Source organism: Amphiprion ocellaris, chromosome 9, assembly GCF_022539595.1.
Source record: "Amphiprion ocellaris isolate individual 3 ecotype Okinawa chromosome 9, ASM2253959v1, whole genome shotgun sequence".
Lineage (NCBI taxonomy): Eukaryota > Metazoa > Chordata > Actinopteri > Pomacentridae > Amphiprion > Amphiprion ocellaris.
Window position 1 is genome coordinate 30,124,168 of NC_072774.1, and position 23,893 is coordinate 30,148,060.

At 39.9% G+C, this 23,893-nt stretch overlaps 1 protein-coding gene and 1 long non-coding RNA gene across 2 annotated transcripts; one reads left to right on the forward strand and one right to left on the reverse strand.

Annotated features, from left to right (window-relative positions):
* Window positions 1–1,450: 1,450 nt before the first annotated feature.
* Window positions 1,451–7,021, reverse strand: tent5aa (terminal nucleotidyltransferase 5Aa). Its single transcript, XM_023268244.3, has 2 exons — window positions 5,794–7,021; window positions 1,451–5,327 (listed from the first exon to the last, which is right to left on the reverse strand). The coding sequence occupies exons 1-2, from the start codon at window positions 6,217–6,219 to the stop codon at window positions 4,548–4,550; spliced, it is 1,206 nt and encodes a 401-aa protein (XP_023124012.2). The 5' UTR covers window positions 6,220–7,021; the 3' UTR covers window positions 1,451–4,547.
* Window positions 7,022–16,677: 9,656 nt separating this feature from the next.
* Window positions 16,678–21,584, forward strand: LOC129349623 (uncharacterized). The gene is made up of 3 exons (XR_008602685.1): window positions 16,678–16,781; window positions 17,671–17,771; window positions 19,612–21,584. It is a non-coding gene; the product is annotated as an uncharacterized LOC129349623 (long non-coding RNA).
* The last annotated feature ends 2,309 nt before the right edge of the window (window positions 21,585–23,893 follow it).

The window sequence follows — 23,893 nt, forward strand, 5'->3', positions numbered from 1 at the left end:
TCACCCTCAGTCAGCTGGGATAGACTCCAGCCCCCCATGACCCTGATGAGGATTAGGAGGTGTGTAGATGATGGATGGGTGGATGTTTTAGTCAGGATCTGCCTAGTTCCCTCCAGAGAGCAACACTGGAATTCATTTGGGTTTGTCCATTTGATCGTCACGTCTTTTCTTTTTAACTCGGTTTGAACAAAATTCTGAGAGAAATGTTTCTTAGTTGCTAAATGTGCCACTGTGTTAGCTAAATGCTAACCTTACCTGTGTAGTTTGATGGTAAAACACTTTACATAGATGAGGAGGACAATGATGAACGGGTGCCTCACTGTCAGCCTTTCCGTAGTATTGCCTTTTTGCTTCAGGGCTGTGTTGTGGGGATCTTTTTGAAAGGAGGGAATCACATTTTTTCACGAGTGCCGTAAAACAATATTCACATGTCAGCATGTGCTCTGAAAGAATTATTGGTAGCTGTAATCACTCCTCCTGTCTGTACTGGCCATAAAGAGGTCCCTTCCTAAAGCAATTCCATGGTGAATGATGGGAGATAAAAGCCACAGTGACTGTTCTGCGAAAAAATGCATGCAAAGTTCAACTGAAGATAAAATTAAGTTTCAGCAGGGTAAGTTAAAACATTCCTTCTATATGAGCATGCTACTTTATGTGCATGTTTAAAGAAAGAAAGTTGAAAAACACAAACTTGTCCTTTGAGTAGTAATAAAAGAGCCTATAGAACAGGACGTACATAACAAATGCTTGTGTTCTTGTCTGGACATGCACAGCCTCCACCTGTCAATCATTCCTTTTATGGCTCAGATTAATGAGCTGTAAATGCGCTTAAGTGAAAGCAATAATGCCCTTATCATGTTGGCTATACATAGGACTATGTCACACAGTGAATCCCTGACTCATTGTGTGTTTTCTTCTCCACATCCCTCTGTATCTAGGACAGTTTGTCATGTGACCTGTGTGACAGTCAGCTCTGTTGTGGTGAGTTTTATTTCAGCCTGACAACCATGAGACAGTTGGACTCTGCTCACTGCATTGCTGTTGGTGTGCGGTTAACAGAGAGAATTTGATGAGCAGGCAAAGATATTCATTCTACAAAAGCGTTAAAGTCTCTTTTTTGAGTGGATGCAAATCCCCTCACATTCAACAACAGCTCTTTCTGGCAGCAGCAGGCCAGTTCTGAACCAGTTTCTGGCTGGGCCTGTTGGGCCTGGCAGCCCATGGCAGGGATTTGTTTCTCTGAGCGAGTGAGTGGAGAACCCATCTGAAAACTGCTGAATGGCTCACGTCAGTGAAAACAGACACTCTCTCTGTTGAAAAAAAAAAGAAATTTGAACTTAATTGGCAAATGAGTAATTTCTCATATTTGGCAAAGTTTTCTGTCTGGATCAAACCAGCGCAGTAAACTTGATTTAGACTCCGACAGATGAATAATGAGAGGCATTACAAATCTGGTTTTCAGATATTTTATTGAGGAAAACATCTTTAACCTTTTGATCCATTGGACACATAACATATTATAGCAAAAAAGCTATTGAGAACATATCCTTTGAAGCCCGATCACAGATTCAAAAGCACTGCAACACCGGCAGTGTCTGATACATTTATAAAAATAACAATCATAAAAAATATACATACATGACGAGGATCTTTTTCTTTCTTTTTTAAACATGTGATTTGTAAAAGACTGCTTGAACGGAAACAGATGCTTAAGACAACGCATACAAGACGATGCTAGGCACAATCACTAACTGACAGGCAGACTGGAGCTAGCTGGCTAGTCAGCTGTTAGGACTTCACTGAGTATAAAATGACAATACACTGCCTGCACAATCCAAAGGATACCATCGATGTGGACAGTCATTGAGAAGAAGAAACAACTGAAGAGAGCAGTTGTGGATTATCAGAGTTATGTGAGACAGAGGATGAGAAAGAAATGCTTTTTCAGCGAGAGAATTTCTCTTTTTGTTGCAGTATTGAGCGGAATCGGGGCCAAACCTGCATATTTACGCTTAAAATCGCCATTTTCTTTTTCTATCTGCCATCAGGAAAAGCTGCAGTCTAGTATGCAAGAAATAAGCGTGCTGGCAAAGCTGAAACATGTAATCATATATATATTTATATACAGTACAATTCTTCAAAATGAGCGTGGAATGAAGCACAAAAACATTAATATGCATCAATGAAGCAACCTCACAAATGAAACATAAGCTGCAGCCACAGACTGTACATGAGGATGGACGTAACAAGTGATGACGTCGTCGGTCGGTTTGCAGTGAGGCCAAATTGAAGCTAATGGACGTCTTTAGAGTCAACATTTTCCTGTTGGACCCAGGACCTTTCAAATATGGGAGGCAACATAGAGTAGGGGGACACTTAAACCTGATTCATACAATCTTATGAATCAACATGCCCCTGTGTGAGGCTTAATGTTCAATTATGAAGCTATTTTCACACTAATTTAGCGATTGACATTAAAAAAAAAATGTTATCGAATTCTTATCTCTGCAAAGACTTATGTGCTTTTTGAAGGGGAGGATACTGGAGCCGTTCATTTTCTAAGAGCCATTTTCTTGCGACCCTCGGAGTTATTGCACTTTAAGGTACGTCCACATTAGCTTCAGTTTCAGACTGTGGTTGTTGCTGCTTGGTTGCAACTTCTGAAGCTGATATCAATGTAAACAGTATTCTTCAGTTTCCACTCTTTTATTAACAATCAGATGATTAAAACAGAGAGCAAATGCTGATATCACAATGTCTTGGTCCCCCTAAAAATAGGGATGAGCTGCTTGCACTGTTCATGAAGTTGTAGTCTGACCTCAACAGAGACGGTTTGTACAGTAAAACATGATAAGCCTAAAGCGATAAACCCCATCACCAGCTGCACCCATCTCTCCAGACCGACTCACTCTCCCCTCTGGCTCTTAACTACCGCATTTTCCTTTCTCTCACTTGTTTTTTTGTTTTGTATATGTATATTCTCTTCTGCCTCCTTTTCTCTCTGTGTATTCCATATCATCTACATCAGCAAATGATCTCATTAAACTTTTGGGCTGTCAGCGGAGCTACCAAAATGTTTGGCACTACATTTTCTGAACCCTAAACAGAGCGTCTGCTAACCCAACCCCAGCTAAGTTCAAGCTCTTCAGCAGCAGCTGAGGAATTCCCTGCCAGGGTGCTACAGCAAACAGTGTCTCATCATCTGAGGTGTCTGTGCAAATATCCTTCTACTGTAGGATGAAGCATTGGGGAACACACATGGCAGCCCTCTCTTGAAATGCAGTCTTTCCTTTCTCTGTCTCTTATCTACTTATTGTGACTTTTTTTCTCAGATGAGAAAAAGAGAAGCACCGCTGTACAAAATATACAAGAAGTATGTGAGTTTCTTTCTTGCTGATGATCATAAAATGCTTATCAACCGCTGTCATAACAGTTAAATAATTCCAACATTAATTTGGGACATTTGAGCGTCACTCAGAGAAGATAACATTTTGAGTTTCCAAACATCCCCCCACCAAAAAAATGTGAATCTTGCAAAAACCTATCAATCGTACACTTTTCACTGCTACTTTACTGCAGAATCCAGTTTTTCATCCAAACGTACACAAACACTGACTGTGCATAATTTCACATATACATTCACAAGCCTCTGGGGTGCTACTGTCTTGTGTGCCTGACTATAAACACAGTGGGGTCGTATGGCCTGCTCATTCTTTTCTCTGCCCACGAGGCAATAGGCACTTAAAAACACGCATATGTTCACATATACAAATAGACATTTCAATAGCTTCATATTTTGCTTAATTTTTTCCCCCATCAAAATTGGGTTTTTATGTTAGAAAAGAAATCTTTGGTCTGTAAACAACCACAACTATATCCAAATGCAAGGCAGAGATGCCGCTTTGTTATCCAAACTAGTTCAACAGCATCTCACCTTGTTCAGCTGATGTAAAGCAGAATGTAGGATGCTCATTTTGGAGCCCTGCACACACCTCTGATTTCACCCAGTGTCTGTATGTGTGTTTGTATGTGTGTATGTGTGGTTGTGTGTTGGTGTGTGTGTGTGTGTGTGTGTGTGTGTGTGGTCACAGACTTCAGGGCTCTGATGCAGCCATTCGGTCTGCTGCTGGAACATGCTGGCTAATGAGTTTGTGACAGATTGAATCAGTCTTGTTCAGCCTTAATGACAGTTCTGCTGCTCGCATTCAAGGCCATCACACTTTTGCATTCAGCCATTGCTGCCAAGCTTCCCAAATTAGTCTTTGCCAAAGCTTGTTGGTCTGGGCAGAGTCAAGAGATGTTGACATGTCAAGAAATGTGAGTGATTCACATTGAAAAATGTACTTGAAGTGATCGCCAACTGTTCTCGATTGACCATTCATACTTAAAGTATGAACAAAAACAGAAGCTTTGATGCAAAACATTAAACAGAGGATTCCTTTTTCTGTCAGCTGTTTAGCACTGGGCAGGTTTGAGGGTGCGACTATGCCGCTTGCTCCTGTTTAAAGCAATCAGACTCACTTCCTCATCCTTTCTTTGGGGCAGAATCAGTTACATGGCAGCCAGGTGGAGTACGCAGGCTGCTGGCAAGGAAACACCGGCTGTACCTGTGCTATGTAGTAGTTACTGAAGTTACCATCTGCCACATAAGGAGCAGGTTGGTAGTAACACGTAACATTAGCCACGTTGGGGATGACATTCTGCTCAGCAAGCACACGCACTGCCAGCATGGCTATGAGCCCTAAGGTCTGCCGCCTCTCATGCCCCATCAGACACACCGTGCTCTCGTTGACCACTCCGTGGAGGGTCATCAGGTAGTCATACTTGCGGTCTTCAAGGCCCACAAAGTGGTTCTGAAGGTAGGACTCCAGCTTGCGCTGCTGCTCACCAATATCAGGGAAGTCAATGAAGAAGCGTGAGCACATGTAGCGCTGCAGGGACTTCATCTCTGACTCTGACGCGGCCCTGAAACCTCTGACCAGGAGGTGACAGTACTTCAGGAGACCCCCGCCTCGGATCTCCTCTGGATTCCGGGTGCAGATGATCTTGTGACGTAGGTGGTCCAGGGCCTCACTGAAGTCTCCGTACACACTCTCACCCATGATGGTTGGATGGAAGGTCTCGGCCATGGGGTTCTCTGAGCACTCGTAGAACAGCAGCAGGGAGTCCAGTTTGATCTGAAAGGAGTCCACACTAAACTCAAACTGCCGCCGAAGAGAATCCACAAACTTCAGCTCCACGTTCTTCCCCCGGTTGTTAGAGAGGGAGATGAGACTCCAGCGGTCTGAGTCATTGCACACCTTCACCATCTTCTGCACATATGCCTCCTAAATGTGAGGGTGAGAGGGAAAGACAAGGAAAAAGAGCACAAACATTGAGTAAATATCCTTAAAGGTGCAATCACTAATTCAGTAGAGATAAAATGCAGTAAAACCACATTTAGGCCTAATTTTGCATTGTGCAACAAATGTTTTTGTTTGTGTACATAAAAGCTGCATGTTCTTGTGTTACTAATACGACAGACCACAATACTGAAGGCCATTAAATGTCTTTATATGGTACCTATATGGCTGAGCTCAGGATCCTTTCCAAATTGGTTTAACTAAATCCTCTTAACTACAGAAAACCATCATTTTACTATCACTAAACTAATCTAATTGTAGATTAAGCTGCGCGTAAATTCGCTAAGCCGAAATGACAGAAATGCAATTAAATCTAATCACATCTATAAAAGTAAACAACTGAAGCAGATAACAAAAAAAAAACTGTTCAAAGTTGACAGAGTGAATGTACCTTTAACGTTAACGGAGTTATTTTCTCTTTATTCACACAGTCGGGTAAAAAATCCAAGAGACAGTCCAAAACTATGTCCTTCACAGTCTGGAAATCACTTTCACCCTTCATATTTGCGCAAAATATAAGGTCAAGGTCCTTGTAGCCTAGTCCACTATCCCCGTGCAGAATGTGGCTGGCTGCGGAGCCGTTTAACCGAACGTCCCGGACGTGGATCTGTTTCTCCTCCATCCGACTCCGAACCACTTTGACGATCTGCCGCGGCTGCATCTCCAGAGTGGGGAAGTTTCCACGGCCGTGGATCGGGATGGTTTCGGTCAGAATGGCGTCCAGCCGCTGCACTTGCTCCCAGCTAAGGACACTAACGTTACTACAGTCTGTGTCAGACATAAGGCTGGTAGTGGAGCTACTGTCGTCCTCTGACATGGTGGTGGAAAGTCCTCAACAATTTAAATACAAATGAAAATTAAATAGTTTTCTCAAAATAGGAACAAATCAGTGATCGGCGTCTTTACGCACGGATTCTGTAAAAGTAAGGAGGCTGTAACTTCATCCACATCAGGCTTCTCGGTATTTAAAGTGATCCAAACTAATTGTAAACATGTAAAAAAAAAAAAACAAAAGCTAATAATAATAGTAACGGCAGTGCCTGGCGGTTTGCGCAACAAGCCTTTGGGTTGGAGATCCAGCAGAACAGTGGCGCAGCAGTCGAGCTGGTGGTTGAGTTGAGGAAAAACTGCAGCCAGTGAACAGAACCATAAAGAAGAACGAGCCCTAACTTTCTCTTCTCTTTCACTGCGCTTTTAAAACATTTGACCCGTAGCCGCTGTCAGTGCGTCCGAGCGCCGCGCATCACAGTCTTTGAAGGTCGCTGATGATCCAGGAGGGGGTTTGCTTTTCAGGCTGTGACTCCATCGCCTAAAGGCACGCCTATGATTTTATGAATTTGCATGAGTACGCTCTCTCCTCAAGTCGCGCTTTGGTACAATCCTCCCTCCGACGATCAACCCCCTCAGAGGTGTCTTGTGGACTTTTACGCACGGCTGCTACATCATTTGAATCGATCGTCCCGCTGCCAAGAGATAATCCCGTAAATGCAACATGTGTGTGTGTTCAGGAAATCCAGCTTGCTTTCCTCGGGTCTGTTTAGTTCAACATATCTTTGACACTTGTGGAGAAGTTAACCGTTACCTGCCCACTTGACATGCAGAGTCCTTCTGCAAGACGCAGGTCTGTTAGTCTGAAGATGTCAGCTGTGCTTCATCCCGCCCCCTCTGACAGTCTGCTTCTCGCTGCTAACACCCTTCAACATGTTAATACAGTTAAGACTGCTTTATGAAGCAGCTCCACGGTCTGTCTCCAAGACACTCTTAGCATGCTTTTGATCTAAAGACCTTGAAGTGCTCATTTGTAGAACACGCTGCTCATAATTAGGATTAATGCACCTAAATTCTTTTACTAACTGACTAAATACCCCCCCCCCCCAATAATTAAAATGAAATCTTAAAAAGACGTGATAAAGGACTAAATGAAAACTGCATTTGGAGCTCTGTAAGATTCAGACTGAGCTGATCTGCATACAGAGCTCACTTCACGTCCTCATGTCGCCCTCTGTGGACTGCTTTAGGTCTTGGAATAAAGTAATAAAGTTCCTTACAGACTCTATGACAGTTTAAATGTCTAATTAATGCACTAGACTCAGTTTGCTATACCTTACAATAGCATTGCAATACCTTCAATATCCTAAACTTTCCTAGATGACTTAAAAAGTCTTCTAGACTGGAAATATTTTCTTTAATCTGCTAAACCTGTTACCCCTAGACCCTGAGGGTAACAGGCTTATCAGATAGCAGAGATTACAGTGATGGGTCTACAGTGGAGACCTCGTAGATACACCTAAAGATAGGCATCAAGAGCCATCATAAAAGTAACAGTAAGGGTCTGTAATATGGTATGCTAGCGCTGGTATCCCTTTCAAAATAAGATTATTATTTTTTTCCATACAGGTTCTTAGAGACACCTGTTCAGACCTACAACACCAGAGGTCTTTGTTTCCATCACCCAGACATAACCCAGGTCAGGAAAGAGGGTCAGGGGTTGGATGACGGCAGGGGCAGGGCTTACGGGGGCCATACTGAAGAAAGGCTGCTGTGTAAAGCCCTGCGTCACTGCAGCCACCCAGATTTGTACGCCCTGATTATCCCATTTACTCTACAGCAGTGTCTTAACTCTGAGTCCCACACAGGAGCTCTGTCTTTGCTCAGTGTCAGTCCTCTGCAGGACGGGACACACACAGTCTAGTCATATTGTGCAGCTCTGTAATGATGTAAATACAGCAGCTGTTAAACTATCCAAAGAACTCTGAAATAAGAAGAAAGAGACATATTTAAAGCACGGTGTAATACTATTGATGGGATGACATTTACGTCATTTGTTAACTGTAATTATTGGTTTGTTTTCATACTTTGCTTTGACGTGCGTCAGACAGGTTGAAATTGAATCCCACATCTGGAAATGTACACGGAACCATTAGTCAGTTATAATGGACAGAAAGCAGCCGTGCCGATGTGTTTCACAGGTGTAGAGACATGGTTGCTATGGATTGGACCAAGTCCCGTGACCATACATGGTGCAGCCACTGGCTGCTGAGCTAAATCAAAGCCGCCATCAGAGACAAACAGCAGGTTTACACATAATGTACAACACAGAGATGTTTTGTATAAATACAACTTGGCACCTCATTACTCATCGTGAAATAGATGATTCATTTGTTAGAGCTTATTGAAAGACAGGGATGAGTTTATGCTGTCAGAAAATTAAATGGAAGCAAGAATTCAAAAACAATGCACACCTTTTCCAACTGGTGATGTTAACGTCTTCTCCTGTCTGATGGGTTTGTTTATTTAGTTTCAAAAACTTTCCAGAGTTTCTGCAGCTTCTAATGTATGTGGAAGAGAGTTCCTCTTTTCCTCATCAAGCAATCTTTTACAATCACACAAAGTCTGCCTCTGGGGTCTATGAAACATTTTCTGGACAGTTCAGTCTAATAAAAAGAAAAAAGGAGAGCAGTTTTGTTTTCCAGTGTCATTTATCTGACTGCACGAGTTGAATATATCTACCATGAATTGCAACATCGAGCTTTTTTTCTGTGAGGTGGAATGAACCAACAGACCTCCTCTTGTAGCTTTGATCATTCAGCATCATCCAGTATCTAATATCAATAGATCTGTTTCCTTTTTACTCTTATCTACTCTTATCCCAGGCGACATTAAGCCTTTGAAGAATATTTCTACAGATAGATGAGATATGTTTATAAGCTAATCTTTACGACAGGGTTCTTACTGGACGAGACAGGTCAATATAAGACATTTGATTAAAACCTGACATTTAAAATTCTAATTAATGTGAGTGTAGTTTTGAATTGAAATAAGTATTATAAGCAGGTACTGCTGTTCTAACTTCCTAGATCAGATTATGTGGTCAAAGCTGTAAAATATGGTTTGATGCTGCATTCTAGAAAGGATGCCTAACACCTTTATGCATACATTCATACATACGCACAGTTTTTAGACTATTTTTAATCTTTAAATACACCAAAAATGTGAAATGATTTGTGAAAACATCAAAACAATGTGATTATGGAAACTTAAAGTGGCTATAAAACCATCTTCTTAGTGAATGTTTAAATTAACTGTTACGTAGCTTTTACATTGTCATTTCAAACATTCATTATGAGGATGTTTTTTGATGTCAGGTGTAGTGACAAACCCCTGCAGGTACACTCTTCTTTGTGGGGAGCTGATGACGGATATCTACTTAGTTTATGTGTCTCACTACATTTGCTCTACTGCAGCTCACTCTCATTACTCTCATGGGATAGTTTGGAGTTAAACAGGCAAGAACGGAGGAAACAACTTCACATGAAAGATGATATTAATGTGAAACTGCTGGATAGGATGTCATGTTGTGCACAACTTGTTTCTGCTGCCCCCATGTGGTCAGAACATCTATTGCATGTTTCAGTCATGAACTGTTTTTTTTTTAAATTTGATGATTTATTCATTTTACTCAATGTGCATTTTTTTGTTTAAAAAAACTATGCTTTTAACTCATACTAACAACTTTAATAATAGCATAGGTCTAAAACTGTCCAGGCGCAGTTATTCCAGGCCCACCAAGGAAGCTAGGAGCACCAAGATGAATGGCAAGTTTGGGGCAAAGTTACTCCCTTTAAACCAGATTCAGTATGTTACCTACTGAGCTAGTTAGCATGCTAGCATGACCGGTTTATACTCAGTCAAGATAACAAGCCAGTGTTAGCAGCAGCAGCTAGCTGGCTAATTTAACTTTCAGGCTGCAGTGAATTAACCATTATTTTAATGTATTTCAGGGTATAGAGCTAACTTTCATCTTCTAGTCTGCTGGAAGGTCATTGACAGCCACAACTACAAAATGAAGTGTTCATTGTAAAATAAACTATTTAAAATGCCATTATGAACCAAAAAATAATAATTACAGAAGACATTTTAGAGCAAAAAAAATACAATAGTCTACAGTGAAATGAAGAAAAACCCAATCAAAAACAGTTCATATGAATTTCATTCATTAAAAAATTTACATTACTGTACAAAAGTTTGGGGTCCATTAGAAATGTCTTTATTTTGAAAGACACATTTTTTTTCAATGAAGATAACATCAAATGAATGATAAATCCAGTGTAGACATTGTTAATGTGGTAAATGACTATTCTAGCTGGAAACAGCTGATTTTTAATGGAATATCTCCATAGGGGTACAGAGGAACATTTCCAGCAACCATCACTCCTGTGTTTTAATGCTGCATTGTGTTAGCTAATGGTGTTGAAAGGCTAATTTGCTCTTTTTAAAAAAAAAAAAAAAAAAAGCGAAGATTTTCTTTAGTTATGGTTGCATGGTCTTCTTGTCCTTCAGATTTTTGAGGAAACTCTGATTACTAGCTCTAACATATCAGCTATAATTGCTTTCAGCCTAAAAAGTATAGATTTAGGTATCAGCTACCCATTGATCTACTGGCAGAACTGGATTACTTTCTGCTCATTTGCTTGTACTCCATAGAAACCAGTAGAGACACTCAGATTCAGGTTCCTCCAGCATAATTAGAATTTCTGTCTCATTAGAAGCAATAAAGGGAAAAACCTGATGACCTTCTACCCACTTTGCATTCAACAGAGGAGACGGGAACAGAGAAGCTTCTAACATTGTGCCACAATGAGAAAACAAGTCAATAAAGCAGTGACAGGTGATAAAACAATTCATAAAAGATGCAAAGAATCCCGGTTGGCATGTGTGAAAAGTGCGTTGTGACGACAATAAGGGATTTGAACACAGTGTCAAACAACAGACATTTCATTTACAAACTATCAACAGAAGTAGAAATGCTTTTGTTCTGCTGCTGGCGGAACCTAAAGAAGAAAAGAAGATGAAAGAAGACGGGTGTCAAATGCAATCTGAAGTACTTTGACACTGTGCAGCATGACGATGGTCTCACAAATAAGCAAGCAGTTCCTGAGGCAATGTTGCTTGAAAAATGTGCACGATGACATAAGTAGAAAACAAAGATCCAGTGATTTTCCTCAGCTCTCATCTCTTCACTCCTCCTCATCCTCTCCCTCCACAGAGATAACTGGATTTCCAGGAGGGTCACATTAGTTTGTCCCAGCTGTCGGAGAGATATTCCCACTGCTGACAGCAGAGTTAGTTTTGGTTGTGGATCAGAGCCACGAGGACAGAAATGGGATTTCCAGGCATTTTCAGTCAAACTGCTTTTGACCCCCGCTGACAAAAAGTTGGAGAATCACTCTTTCCGTCAAGGAAAAGTAGTGTGGGGTCATGTGGGGTCTGTGGAGTGGAGAAGCAGCAGGTCGCTTCGGCAAGTAGAGGATTCCTTTATTCCAGCTCTTTTTGATCCCAGGGGGATGGCGTATGGGGTGTGTTTGGTTTTGAATTATTCTGACAGATTAATGCTGAAGGCTACAGAAGGGGTCCCATTTCACAGGGAGGTAGAGGGGCCCATTTCACCTAATCTTCCTTATTATAAGGGTCTTTGTGATCCCACATTCAGCAGGACCAGGGACAGTAAAGGAGCTGAATGCTGCTGCTAAATCACTTGAGCGACTAATAGATGCTACAGACGGCTGTGATCCTAGTACTGTATGTACTTGTCTCTGGCAAACTTGCATTCGCTGGATCCACCTACATGGTATGACAGACTCTCCCCCACCTGGACGCTCAAACCCCACTGAAGCTGTGCTGGAAGACATCCACAGTAAACAGCCACACCTTTAACTAGAGGGCTTTAACGGTATGACACACTCCCCCCACCTGGATGCTCAGACCCTGCTGAGGCCTCTCTGGAAGACGTCCACATCAGACACACCTATAACTCCAAGGCCTTTAAATGTGGTTATCTAATCTGTGTCATTGTAACTGCACGCCTAATTGCACCCTGCATCTTCCATGGGTGTGGTCATTTGCACACTAACAACATGTATTAGCTGTCAGTTGAAGCCGAGGGATGAAAGGAAATACAGGAGGATTCATGAGGCCTTGATACATGAACGATTGCCTATTTTGATCCAGTTAAGGAATATTTCAATACTGCAGGAAAATATGTTACTTGCTTTTTTGCTATGAGTGAAATAAAAAGACTGAGATGCTGTCATGGTTGCAGAGGAAATGGAAAATAGCCAGTTAGCGTAGCTTAGCAAAAAGACCGGAAACAGAAACGAGGAGTCTGGATATCCAAATGTATCTGCACCTCCAAAGCTCCCAAGTTAAGATGTAATGTTTCATTTGTTTAGTCTGGACAAAAAAAAACAACAAAAAAAAAAAACCCGTAATATACACTACCAGTCAAAAGTTTGGACACACCTTCTCATTCAGTGCTTTTTATTTAATTATTTTCTACATTGTAGATTCATACTGAAGACATCAAAACTATAAAAGAATACATACGAAATTATGTTGGAAACAAAAAAATGTTAGTCTTTAGTATTAATCTACAATGCAGAAAATAATACAAATAAAACACATTGAATGAGAAGGTGTGTCCAGAGTTTGACTGGTAGTGTAAATGTAAATGTAAAAATGCTAAGCTGTGGTTTCAGAAAGCCAGGCTGATTTCCAATCTGTGCTATGGTTTCAAGAATTCAGTTCAAATTTGACATTCTGCAAAATACACTTTGTCATGCGCTTATTGCCAAGAGTTACATAAAGAGAATATTTGTCTGTTAAATATAAAGATACAGAAAAGAGATGATTAGCTAATGGATAGCAGTGTTCTGTCCTAAGATGTAAAAACATGCCAGTTTGTGTTGTTGCAGTGAGCTTTGTGTGGGACTATTTGTTAGTCTTTTCGTCTCCACGAGGTAGTTGTCAAGCCCTCCTACAGACCACAGATCCTCAGAAACCTGTCAGTTTAACACATTTGCTTTAAATGGATGAAAAAAATGTGCATAATGTGTTAATAGTTAGCCTTAGATTGTGGATAAGCTAAGCTAGCTGCCTGTAGCTTCATGTGCTATGACAGTGGTGTTATTGAACTATTCCTTACAAGCTTAAAAACTTGACAAGAAATGAAGAGAAAAAAAATAAGAAAGAAGCAAAGCTGGTCAGACTTGCATCACGGTTTGGCGATACTCATCAAAGTCAGTATGTCGGCCTGGTGTTGAATGCCTGACAAAAGTAAATGTGCCATAAACCTCAAACAACCACATGTGCAAAGACATTTTGCAAGGTCAATCAGTGAAAATGGGAAGGAGGTTATAATCATGATGGTAGAAAAAATCCGAAAGCTTTGCAGAAATAAAAGCTTTGCCGACATGATGTGGAAACCCCTACGTTTCCCCACACATTCACAACTGTCATCACATCCATTGGCCTGGCAAATGCTGTGTGACAAAAGCCTCAGAGACGTCATAAGACCACATAGAGTGCCAGGAGACACGTAGCTCTGAGGCTGTCAAACTGACAACCAGCTGAAGCTAGGACATCACCTGAATGATGGCAAGATATCAGCAAAGCCGGCACGTTCTGGCAACACTAAACCACTCCCTGAGGCCTTAATGGTCTTTGAAAGCTGCCAGCAGAGTGACGGCTGTGGAGAGGTAGACTAATCCAACGTTAACTGGCTCCATGTCCACTAAATAGGATTGAAAAGGGCTAGTCGTACCTTAACTCCTCTCTGACTGAGGCTATGAAAAAAAAATAAGTAGCGGAAGTCTCTTTGAACCACAGGCCAACACTGAAGCCAAAGAAGAGTATGAATAACTCTTAAGTAACTCTTAAGGTATTACAATTTACAATCCGTACATTTGCCATCATTGCTGCTAATTGACTTACGCTGTTTAAAATCAGCAATGCATCTTCTTTTAAATGTCAGCTAAAATGCATTTTCAATAGGATAATATTTCTAAAGCCATTAGTAAAAAACCTTGTTAAAAAACGGTGTTTTCCTTTTCACTGTCACCTTTTGGCTTGCTCTGGGGGTCAGGCATATGGGTTCTGTAAAGCGTCTTGAGACAATTTGACTGTAATTGGCGCTATATGAAATTGAATTGAATTGAATTGAAATTGAATAGTATTACAATTGGAAAAAGTAGATGTGGATGAGGCAAATTTATATGAAGTCATATTTTATGCTGAATTGCTGAATGAATAGCCTGGTATCCACATTTTCAAGTGAAATGCAGAAGTTAATCATTTGTACACATAAAACTTGAAGCATGACACCTCCTGGGTATATGTTATGTTGTTGCAGCACTTCACTGTCTAGTTTTGAATTGTACAAAATAAATAAAAACACGTAACTTTGAAGTTGATTTAACCAGAACACAGAGACATGAGTACATCACTCCTGTTTTAACCTCTTCAGTCTACCAGTGTGATTTTGCTGATTACTTTTATGGCACTTTATGGCCTCTCTGTCTCTGATGTTTTACAGGATGTACTTTGAGATCCTCAGGCAGGATTCTTTTGTCGGTTCCAGGAGCTCAGCTGAAATTAAAACTAAACGGAGCGTTTGCAGTCAGGGCCCTGAGGCTTTGATCTAGAAAATCAGTGGATGAGTCAGTGATCTCTTTCAATCTCTGTTTAAAACATACTTTTAAAAGAGAGCCTTTCCTGATTTTATTCAAGCTTTAATTTCTTGTGAACTGTCTGTTATTTCTTTTAATAAGAGTTTTTCTAACAGTGTTGGTTTTTATACATTATGTTGTGGTTTTTATCTGTTATGATGCTTTTATGACTCGTTTGTTTTATTTTGCTGACATGTGAAGCACTTTGTAACTTGGATTTTGGAAAGTGTTGTGTGAATAAAGATTATTATTATTATTATTATTATTATTATTATTATTATATTATATAAGTTGAATTAAGAGTTTGATAGTAGCCTAATGGTGGACTGATAGACACCATTTAAATAAATAAAATGGGACCAAATTTTGACCAGCACCACTATTTCCCTACAGGCCCCTTTTGTTTATTACTGTACAAATTAATCTCAAGTTACTTTTCATTGCATTCACTGGTCTGACACTATGTTATTGCAAAAGTACTGCAGGCTTAACAAGAAAAACACTCAGAGAGCGCAGTACTCCACCAAGGCTGCTCCATCGTTGTATGATTTCCAACAGATGAAATCTTAAAAAAACTTGTGGTCCACAGCGGTGGATTTGTAGTAGGATCACAATCATGTGATCATCAGCAGTCAGCTGATGTAGTGTTCACTTGTTGTCATAGTTACAGTGACACCGTGCTGCTATCTGGCAATGATACAGAAATCTTTAACAAATCCGTGGATCCAGACTATAAGCCGCATCACTGCCAAAATCTAATCAGGTGGTCCTTGTGTCATTTCTGACCTGCCCTGAATATTTCATCCAATTAGTCCACTTTTGAGTAATGTTGCTAACAGACAGACAGACAGACAGACGCCAATAGTCGCAGAACTCCGCTGCGTACCTTGGCGGAGTAATAATCAGGTTCCTCTCATTACTTTTCTGGATCAGGACTGCAAGACACACCTACTTCCTGAAGTCCCTGAAAAGTCACAATTAAAAATGCTTTAAGAGCTACTTTGGCGTTACCTTCCAACAATTTCTGCCTTCCCTCTGACCCAAACAGATGGGACTGGATTTATTCTTACACCGTATAATGTACTTGCAGTCGATCGCCACGGGTTGTGATTACAGAGTCCCACTTCGGTTGTGTCTGCTCAGGCACAACTCTGTGCCACTGCAAGCAGACAGAAAACCATGAGAACTGGTTCAAAACGGACTACGGATCAGGCTGTATCTGCTGCCTTGGTATGACACATCTGTCACTGTGAATGTGTCTGTAGACTTCCATGGCTGTGCTGTGATTGATAGAATTCTGGCTGTGCTATATTAGTTTTTAATGGTTGTAATACTGACTACATACAGTGGTTGGGCGTATGCAGTGATGACTTGCTGGCCGAGCTTTGCATTGAATTGTGGTGTTTAAATAGCAACAGGGTCCGTGTACGGATCTGGTAATTGGATTTTCATTTCTGAAACGGGTACTGAAAAACAAAAAACGAGTGGTTATTTGATTTTTGTTTTAAAATACAAAAATTAAAATTGAAATACAATACGTTTTTCCTTTTCATGATCAAAAAGGGATATACGAATTTTTTAAAAAATGCTTTGATTTTCGTTTTATATTTAGAATAACAAGAAAGTAAAATCAGTAAAAGACAAACGAAAAAAGTTCCGTTTTTTTCATTTTCTGAGACCGGATGTGGTCATCATCAAGTGTGGAGCCAAACGACAACAAGATTCTCAGAGGGCGGAGCCAGAGAGCAGTGATTGGTCAGACCACAGATATGTATAGAAGACAGCGCGCTAGCGTATCTAGTCTGTGTGTATCTATGGTCGGTATGTCTGGTAGCATCTCTGGCTGCTGTTGATCTTGTATTTGGAGTAAAACACGGTAAGAAGATAAATACTTCTAACCAGTAGCGTTGTTTTGTTGTACGTTAAGTCAGCGATTTATGAAGAGTTGTGTTTTGTCGTGTCGTGCAGTTGGTCCGGACGCGTTAGCTAGCTAAGCGGCTAAGTTAGCTAGCGGGCTAATTAACACAGGTGGCTAACTTACGCTGAACACCTGTGTTAGTTGCTGCTGCAGCTGTCCTCATTATTAGAATGACCTTCTCAACCTGTATTTCTCTGCTGTGTATTTTAGCTTTTAAAAAAGTTATTTTATTTGAAGGTTAACTGAAACCCGTTGAGCTGCACTGAAGTTTAACATTCAGCTGCTTTGAATTAAACCGTGCTTAATATTGCGCAACATTACCTCTCTGAATCTCCATAATTTCATTAAATTCCTTCTCTCTTCCACTGCTCAAGTTCAATCCAGTATATGAAATGACATTAATAGTGAATAAACTAACAACCAGCCATTGTATTTATTTATTACTGTATGTATTTGTAGTAAAACATGAGTTGAAACATCCTACTTTTGGATCTAGAACTGCACAAACCATTCATTTTCAGTCACCTGACGAGTTAAACTCCCCTTTCTTTGTGAGGTTGAAGCAGAAAGTCTGAGTTAACAAAGAAAGTTCTTTATAATTTACCTGTTATCTCTGACTGAGGCTTTAGTTTTTGTTGAGCTGATTTACACATAGAAACTTTGTTCAGGAAATTTCTCAGTAGCTCAGAGGACAGGCTGCTTTTTACACAACCTTGTAAGAGAATGTCTGTCAATGCTTTCAGCAGAATTTAGAAACACAACACTTCCTAAACAGATATTTTGAGGCTGTGAGGTTCAACGTTTGAGAGTATATCAGTGTGTTTGTTTGTGGTCTTTCTGTTTCTAGGTGGAAGCTGAATTAGTGAGGATGACTCCTGCTCCTGTCATCTCTAAGCTCCTCACACATCTTTACCTGCACATGAGGAAAATCACTCCTGTAGAATGCAGGTATGTTTGTCATTATTATAAAAAGATGTTGCCTGGTGACCTGTCAGAAACCCATTATACAGAGTCAGCCAAAATAATGTTTACACACATCAGGAAAAGAAAAACTTGCATAAATATTTCAATACCAAATTTATTTGGACATCATAAGATTAATAAAAGTTATCTTTGGCCTCTACAATTACAAGAGGTGCTCAAAGTGGCCACTGGCTTCCAGACATTTCTGTTGTGTTGTAGACGTCACTTGTTGATGCTCCATTCATGAGGGTAGCGCCATCTGTTGGGAAAACATCGTACAACAGGACACAGAGTTATCGTGATTTGATCAAACTTAGAAAGAGGTATCTATATGTATAGAAGTACTTATACAAATGAAATATTTATAAAAGTTTTTCTTTTCCTGATGTGTGTACATTATTTTGGCTGACTGAACTTAATGAGAACAAAACTGTCATTTAATTGTTGCTCTGAAAGCTTCTTTAGTGAAAACCAGCTGGTGTTCTGCTTTGAAACAAACTGCTGTTGAGGTCTGTGTTTTTAGGTTTAACCCCACAGTTTCTGAATGAACTGATAGTTTGTTTTTTTTCCCTGATCAATGTGGACGTTATAATTGATGGTAACATTTACTTATCATATAATCAGCATGACAATATAACAGTATAACATTCTGACCACCTGACTAATACTGTGTTGTTCCCTTTATGCTGCTAAAACTCCTCTGACCCAGTGGTTCATCAGAACCTCTGGGGATGTCCTGTGGATTCTGTGGATCCTGTGGGTTGCAGGGTGGGTCCTACCTAGACCAGGCTGATCCTGGACCATCCCACAGATGCTCAATCAGATCTGGATGTGGGGAGTGTGGAACCCAGGTGAACAGCTTAGCTCTGTCGTGTTCCTCAGACCACTCCCGAGCAGTTTTAATTTGTCCTGCTGAGGGTGGCAGCTGGCATCAAGGACTGCTGTTGCCATGGAGACTAGAGGGTTGTTTGTCCTGCAGTGTTTAGGTGGTGGTACATGTCAAACATCCACATGAACGTCAAGGTTTCCCAGCAGAACGCTGCATTAGAACAAGATGATGGATGTTGTTCTCTTCAGCTGTCAGTGGTCAGAATGTTGTGGCTGATTGGTGGATCTGTCTGCCTTTACTCTGACATCCAGAGTTATACAAAAGTGTAGTATGTGTGCAGTGCAGAAGAGATTTACTTTATTGTATGCAGTTTTTTTGTTTTTTAAGGGAGAGCATTTTTTTATCCACCTGAAGAAGACCTAATCTTTCCCTTCAAAGGATAGTTAATAATTACTACAGCTTCCATAGTGGTCCCATCAGAGAAAATCATATCCATATACACATTTTTATTAATTCCAGGGCTGGTTCAGTAAAGATTATAATAATAACTACATCAGATAATTCTTGGTCGCAGCTGGAATTTTGCAGCCTGAGAGATGGTTGAGAAGGTTTCAGTTCTTGTTTCAGCAAAATATGTTATAATAGAAGATCTTTATTGTCATTGTACATGAAATTATCTGCAAACCAGCAAAGTACATCAGTCTGAGACATCTAAAAATAAATAAAGAAAAATGCTTCTAAAGCCAATAATAAACAGAATATTTTGAGGGAATATTGTAAAAAGGAAAGAAAAGCTCCATTCTCACTCCTCTCAGGATAAACTGTCATTAAAATTGACTTTAAATTTAGCTTCAACACGAGATAAAAACATTTACTTTCATTGCTGATGTTGTCAAGTTTTAATAAAGTTCATGCTACTTTTATAAAATGATGAAAGTGAATAAATTGTATTTCTGTGATCTGTGTTTGATTTCTGTCTTTTCTCCTGTCATCCAGATGTTCAGAGGGAGATGATGCCACATCTGGTCCAGCTGATGGAAGGTCTTGAAGTTCTCTGACTGGCCTCGACTGAAGATGGTCGTCTCACTGGATTTAAGGTTCAGATGCTCAGTAACAAACTCCACCAATGTGCCAACAGGGAAGCTTTAGGTTTATTAAATGTTGCTATGAAGGTATCGCTGTTTTTCTTTGTGAATGCAATGTGCTCCAACTGAAAGTTGAATTAGAACTTAGAAGTAAATCCTTCCAGATGAAAGCTGTGATGGTGGTGGATTGTCAGACTGTAATGTTGCAGCTCAAAGCAGCTTTTCTAGCTCAGTTCATTCTGACATTCAGCTATGAATCAACACAGCAGATGGTGATCCATGCTGTGGAAGTCTCACATCTCCTGATTTAATGGAGCTGCTTTGCACTTTTTACACTGTTTATTCACCAACACTTTATTTAATAAAAGTCCCATCTAGTCTTTATGAGGAATGTGATGTTTTAATTTCTCTGTGAATAACTGCAGTCTAATGGAACAGCTGGAATTGTAACATCTGTCCTGATATTGATCATGAAGTATTGATCAGAATACTTATGGTTAGCAGTCATCCCTGAAGTTTTACAGTAAAATCTTTACTTGTGTTGTGAACTTTGGTAAGAAGCAGAAACTTTTGCGTTGCCATGGATACATGAGTGTTAAATTCTGTCCATGTTTTTATTTTGGGAAATGCAGTTCAGTTCCAGAATGTGGAGGAATTTAGTCTCACAATCACAGACAACAAATATCATCTGAAAGTCGGGTTATTGTTGTTTATCAGCACAATACAAAAAGATTAATGTTAGAAATATTCCAGCTAAGACTCTAGAATATCAGGATTTATGTAAATTTACCTCAATAATATGAATGTTCAGGTTAAGATTGTACAGTGATATTTATTATGCAAGTTTAGCTGATTAAAGTTTATGACTGCACTAAAATATTATTTAAATTGACATCATTATTATAATATTTAGGGTCAGACCCTACAGTATTGAGATTAAGAAATCAAATATTCTTTAAAATGTAAATACAGTGAACTCATTTGGATATATTTAAGTGAGACTCTACAATTTTATTTGACACAAATCTATCTAAATCAAAGTTTTAATAATTTTCACACCAAACATTTACTGGACTGATTTAAATATTAAAATCACTCCTTTCTAATCCTCTGCTGTACGTTCAAACCTGAGGCCTTAAATAGAAACACACAAGTATCTGATTGAAGGAACTTCTGCAGAGTCCTGGTTCCAGAACATGATGATAGATTTATAGACAAACTTTAGTAAAAGCTGCCTGAGAGTTTACAGGTTTTTATGTTGGATTTCTTCACTAATTTAATAAGTTATCAGCAAAAATCGTGTTCATTTGATGAACTTCATTTCCTAAAACATACAGAATTGGAGCTCATATCTTTGGCAGCTGTAAAGTTTCTGCTCCTTCAAAGTTCACAACACAATGAATGAATTCCTAAAACACTCTCAATGCTGGAGAGCGTTTGATGCTGAAGCAGTGACCAGTTTTTCTGTTTCTTCTCTGGAGATGCACAATGAGGGACGCCTGCAGCGACTGAGAAAGAGTCTCGCCACATCCTGACATGAGGAAAAAGACTTTATTGAAGACTGCAATGAGAAAAACTATCAGATAGCAGACGGCTGCATTCAAGGTGAGCTCTGAACATCTAATCTGGAACAGGAATTCAATCACGGCAGCATGAGCTTCATTTCAGTCTGTAGCTGCTGAATTCATGGATGAATCATCTGGCACTATAGAGGAAGACCATCAAACATCCACATCAGCTGATGGAGGTCCAAGAGTTTCACCAAACAACCAACCTACAGAGTGAAGACCTCAAATCTGATTGGACGGTCTCCTATTCAGCCACGTGTGAAGAAATGCCTCTAAGCTGATTTGTTTTCTAAAATAAATCTAGTTTGAGTCCTAATCTATGCCTGTGTGTTTGCTTCTTTACACTGCTGTTAACAGTTTAGGCTGTTAGATTGTTCCAGATAAGACAAGTACAAGATTCTTCAGAGCCGTTCTACCATGAGCCTGACAGGAAGAACTCCAACAGCTACTGAATGTTCCTGTGGTTCCCTCAAGGCTACAGGAGGAGCCCTACGAGGACGAGCCGGTCCACCTGATGGCGGCCAGTCGCTGTGGTTCAAAGCCAACACCGACTACATGGACTTCTACTGGACCACATGGAGGCCTTCAAACCGGACCAACAAGTTCAGCGACTCCCCGACTCGTGGGTCTGAGGACGCCACCGAGTCTCGGCTCAGCCGGCCTCCTGTCTGTGGGTGTTTGAGTGCTGAGAGGTTTGTGGATGCATGTGAATGTGTCTGTGTTGAAACAGCAGCTTTTGACTCACTAACGCTGGGAAAAACCAAGAGCTCCTTTATTTGTGACTTCCACTAAAAAAACTGATGAAAACAAGTTTGCCAGGGTTCTGACTGATAACAGATTATTAAATAATGAAAATGATAGTTTAAATATTCCTTTAAACAATCCTTTTAGGTCTACATTTCCTTTACACCGACTTCTTGGTATATGTACAAGTATTTTGGGTGGAATATACCATTAAGCCCGATGTTCAAGGGTTCTTCTGGGAATATACCATTAAACCAACCTTTTAGGTAAATGTTCCAGGATGTTGGGTAGAATATACCATCAGATAAACCTTTTAGGTCTACATTAGAAGATTTTAGAGTAGAATATTACTCCAAACCATCCTTTAGGTCTACATTTAAGGTGGAATACTCCTTTACACCAAGATTTTTTGGTCTACATTGAAGGATTTTAGGTGGAATATTCCTTTGAACAAACTTTTTAAGTTTCTGTTCAAGGATGTTGGGTGGAATATACCATCAGACCAACCTCCAAGGTCTACAGTAGTGAATTTTAGGGGGAATATACCATTAAACTCACCTTTTAGGTCTACATTGGAGGATTTTAGGTGGAATTTTCTTCCAGTCTTTTAGTCTACATTTAAGGATGTTTAGGATGGTATATTCTTCCGAACCAACTTCTCAGGTCTACATTTCAGGTGGAATATTCCTCCATACTAACTTTTTTGGTCTACATTGAAGGATTTTTTCTAAGCCACCCTTTCAGGTCTATATTTGAGGTTTTAGGTGGAATATTCCTTTTAACCAGCCCCTCAGGTCTCTTTGAGGATTTTGGATGGAATACTCGGTTAAACCAACATTTTAAGTGCATGTCCAGGGATTTTTGGTGGAATGTTCCTTTAAGGTGGATGTGTGAGGACCTTGTTGGTGGAATACTTCCTGAAACCAACCTTTTCGGTCAACATTCAAAGATTTAAGGTGGAATATTCCTTTAAACCAACCTAAATTTCATGTTTTGATTATTATCAAGTGAGAAACCTCAATCCAGACTCCTCATGATGACGTTTGAGATTTATGCTGCTGTTATTTGTTTAGTCCAGACTAAATGACAGAAATCTACAACTGTAAATTTATTTCAGGACTCGGTTATTAAATGTCAAAACAATCCATGTGACTCTAAAAACTCAACAGCTGTACAAACTCTAAGATTAAACTCTCCACAAGGATCCAAAATAAGTTGGACTTCTACGTGAGAGCTTTAATTATTCTTCATCTACTTCCTGAAAAGTTCGGTCAATAAAAAAGACAAAAACTAGTATTTTCAGCTTAACTAAAGACAGATTTTGTGATTTTTCTGCTCACATGTGTTGTTGTAAACTTACTCTTTCAAATAAATAGCCTCCTAACCCCCTGGAAACCAGCATTTGTCCTGTTTTTGTGTTGCTCCTCGGTGACCCTAGACAGCCGGGTTGTAATATTTTTTGAGCAACACACCATACTATGACGTTTTTACAATGATGGTTCTACTATGGAACCAGTTTGACATGTTCAGGTGTTCTTTGTGTGAAAACTCAGAGATTTCAGAAGAATCAGAAGGTGGTTTTCAACTTTCTTTGTTAACTTTCTACTTCAACTTTAAACTAATTTTCCTTCACAAACCCCACCCTCTGGACTTCCAAGAAGCTGTGTTCCTATTGGCTGTCCAGGTGGCTGCTTGGTGTTATCAGGAACACCTGAGCAGCTCAGTGTCTTCCTGCTTTATTTAGCTGCAGTCAAACATTTCCTCTGTTTCTCTTCACCACTGAACCGGGTTTGGCTTCATTGCTTTAGTTTGTTCTTTAGGCGTTGGCTTGCAGCTTCCAGCAGTAAAATCGTCTTTAATGTGTTTCTTGGTGTGTTTTAG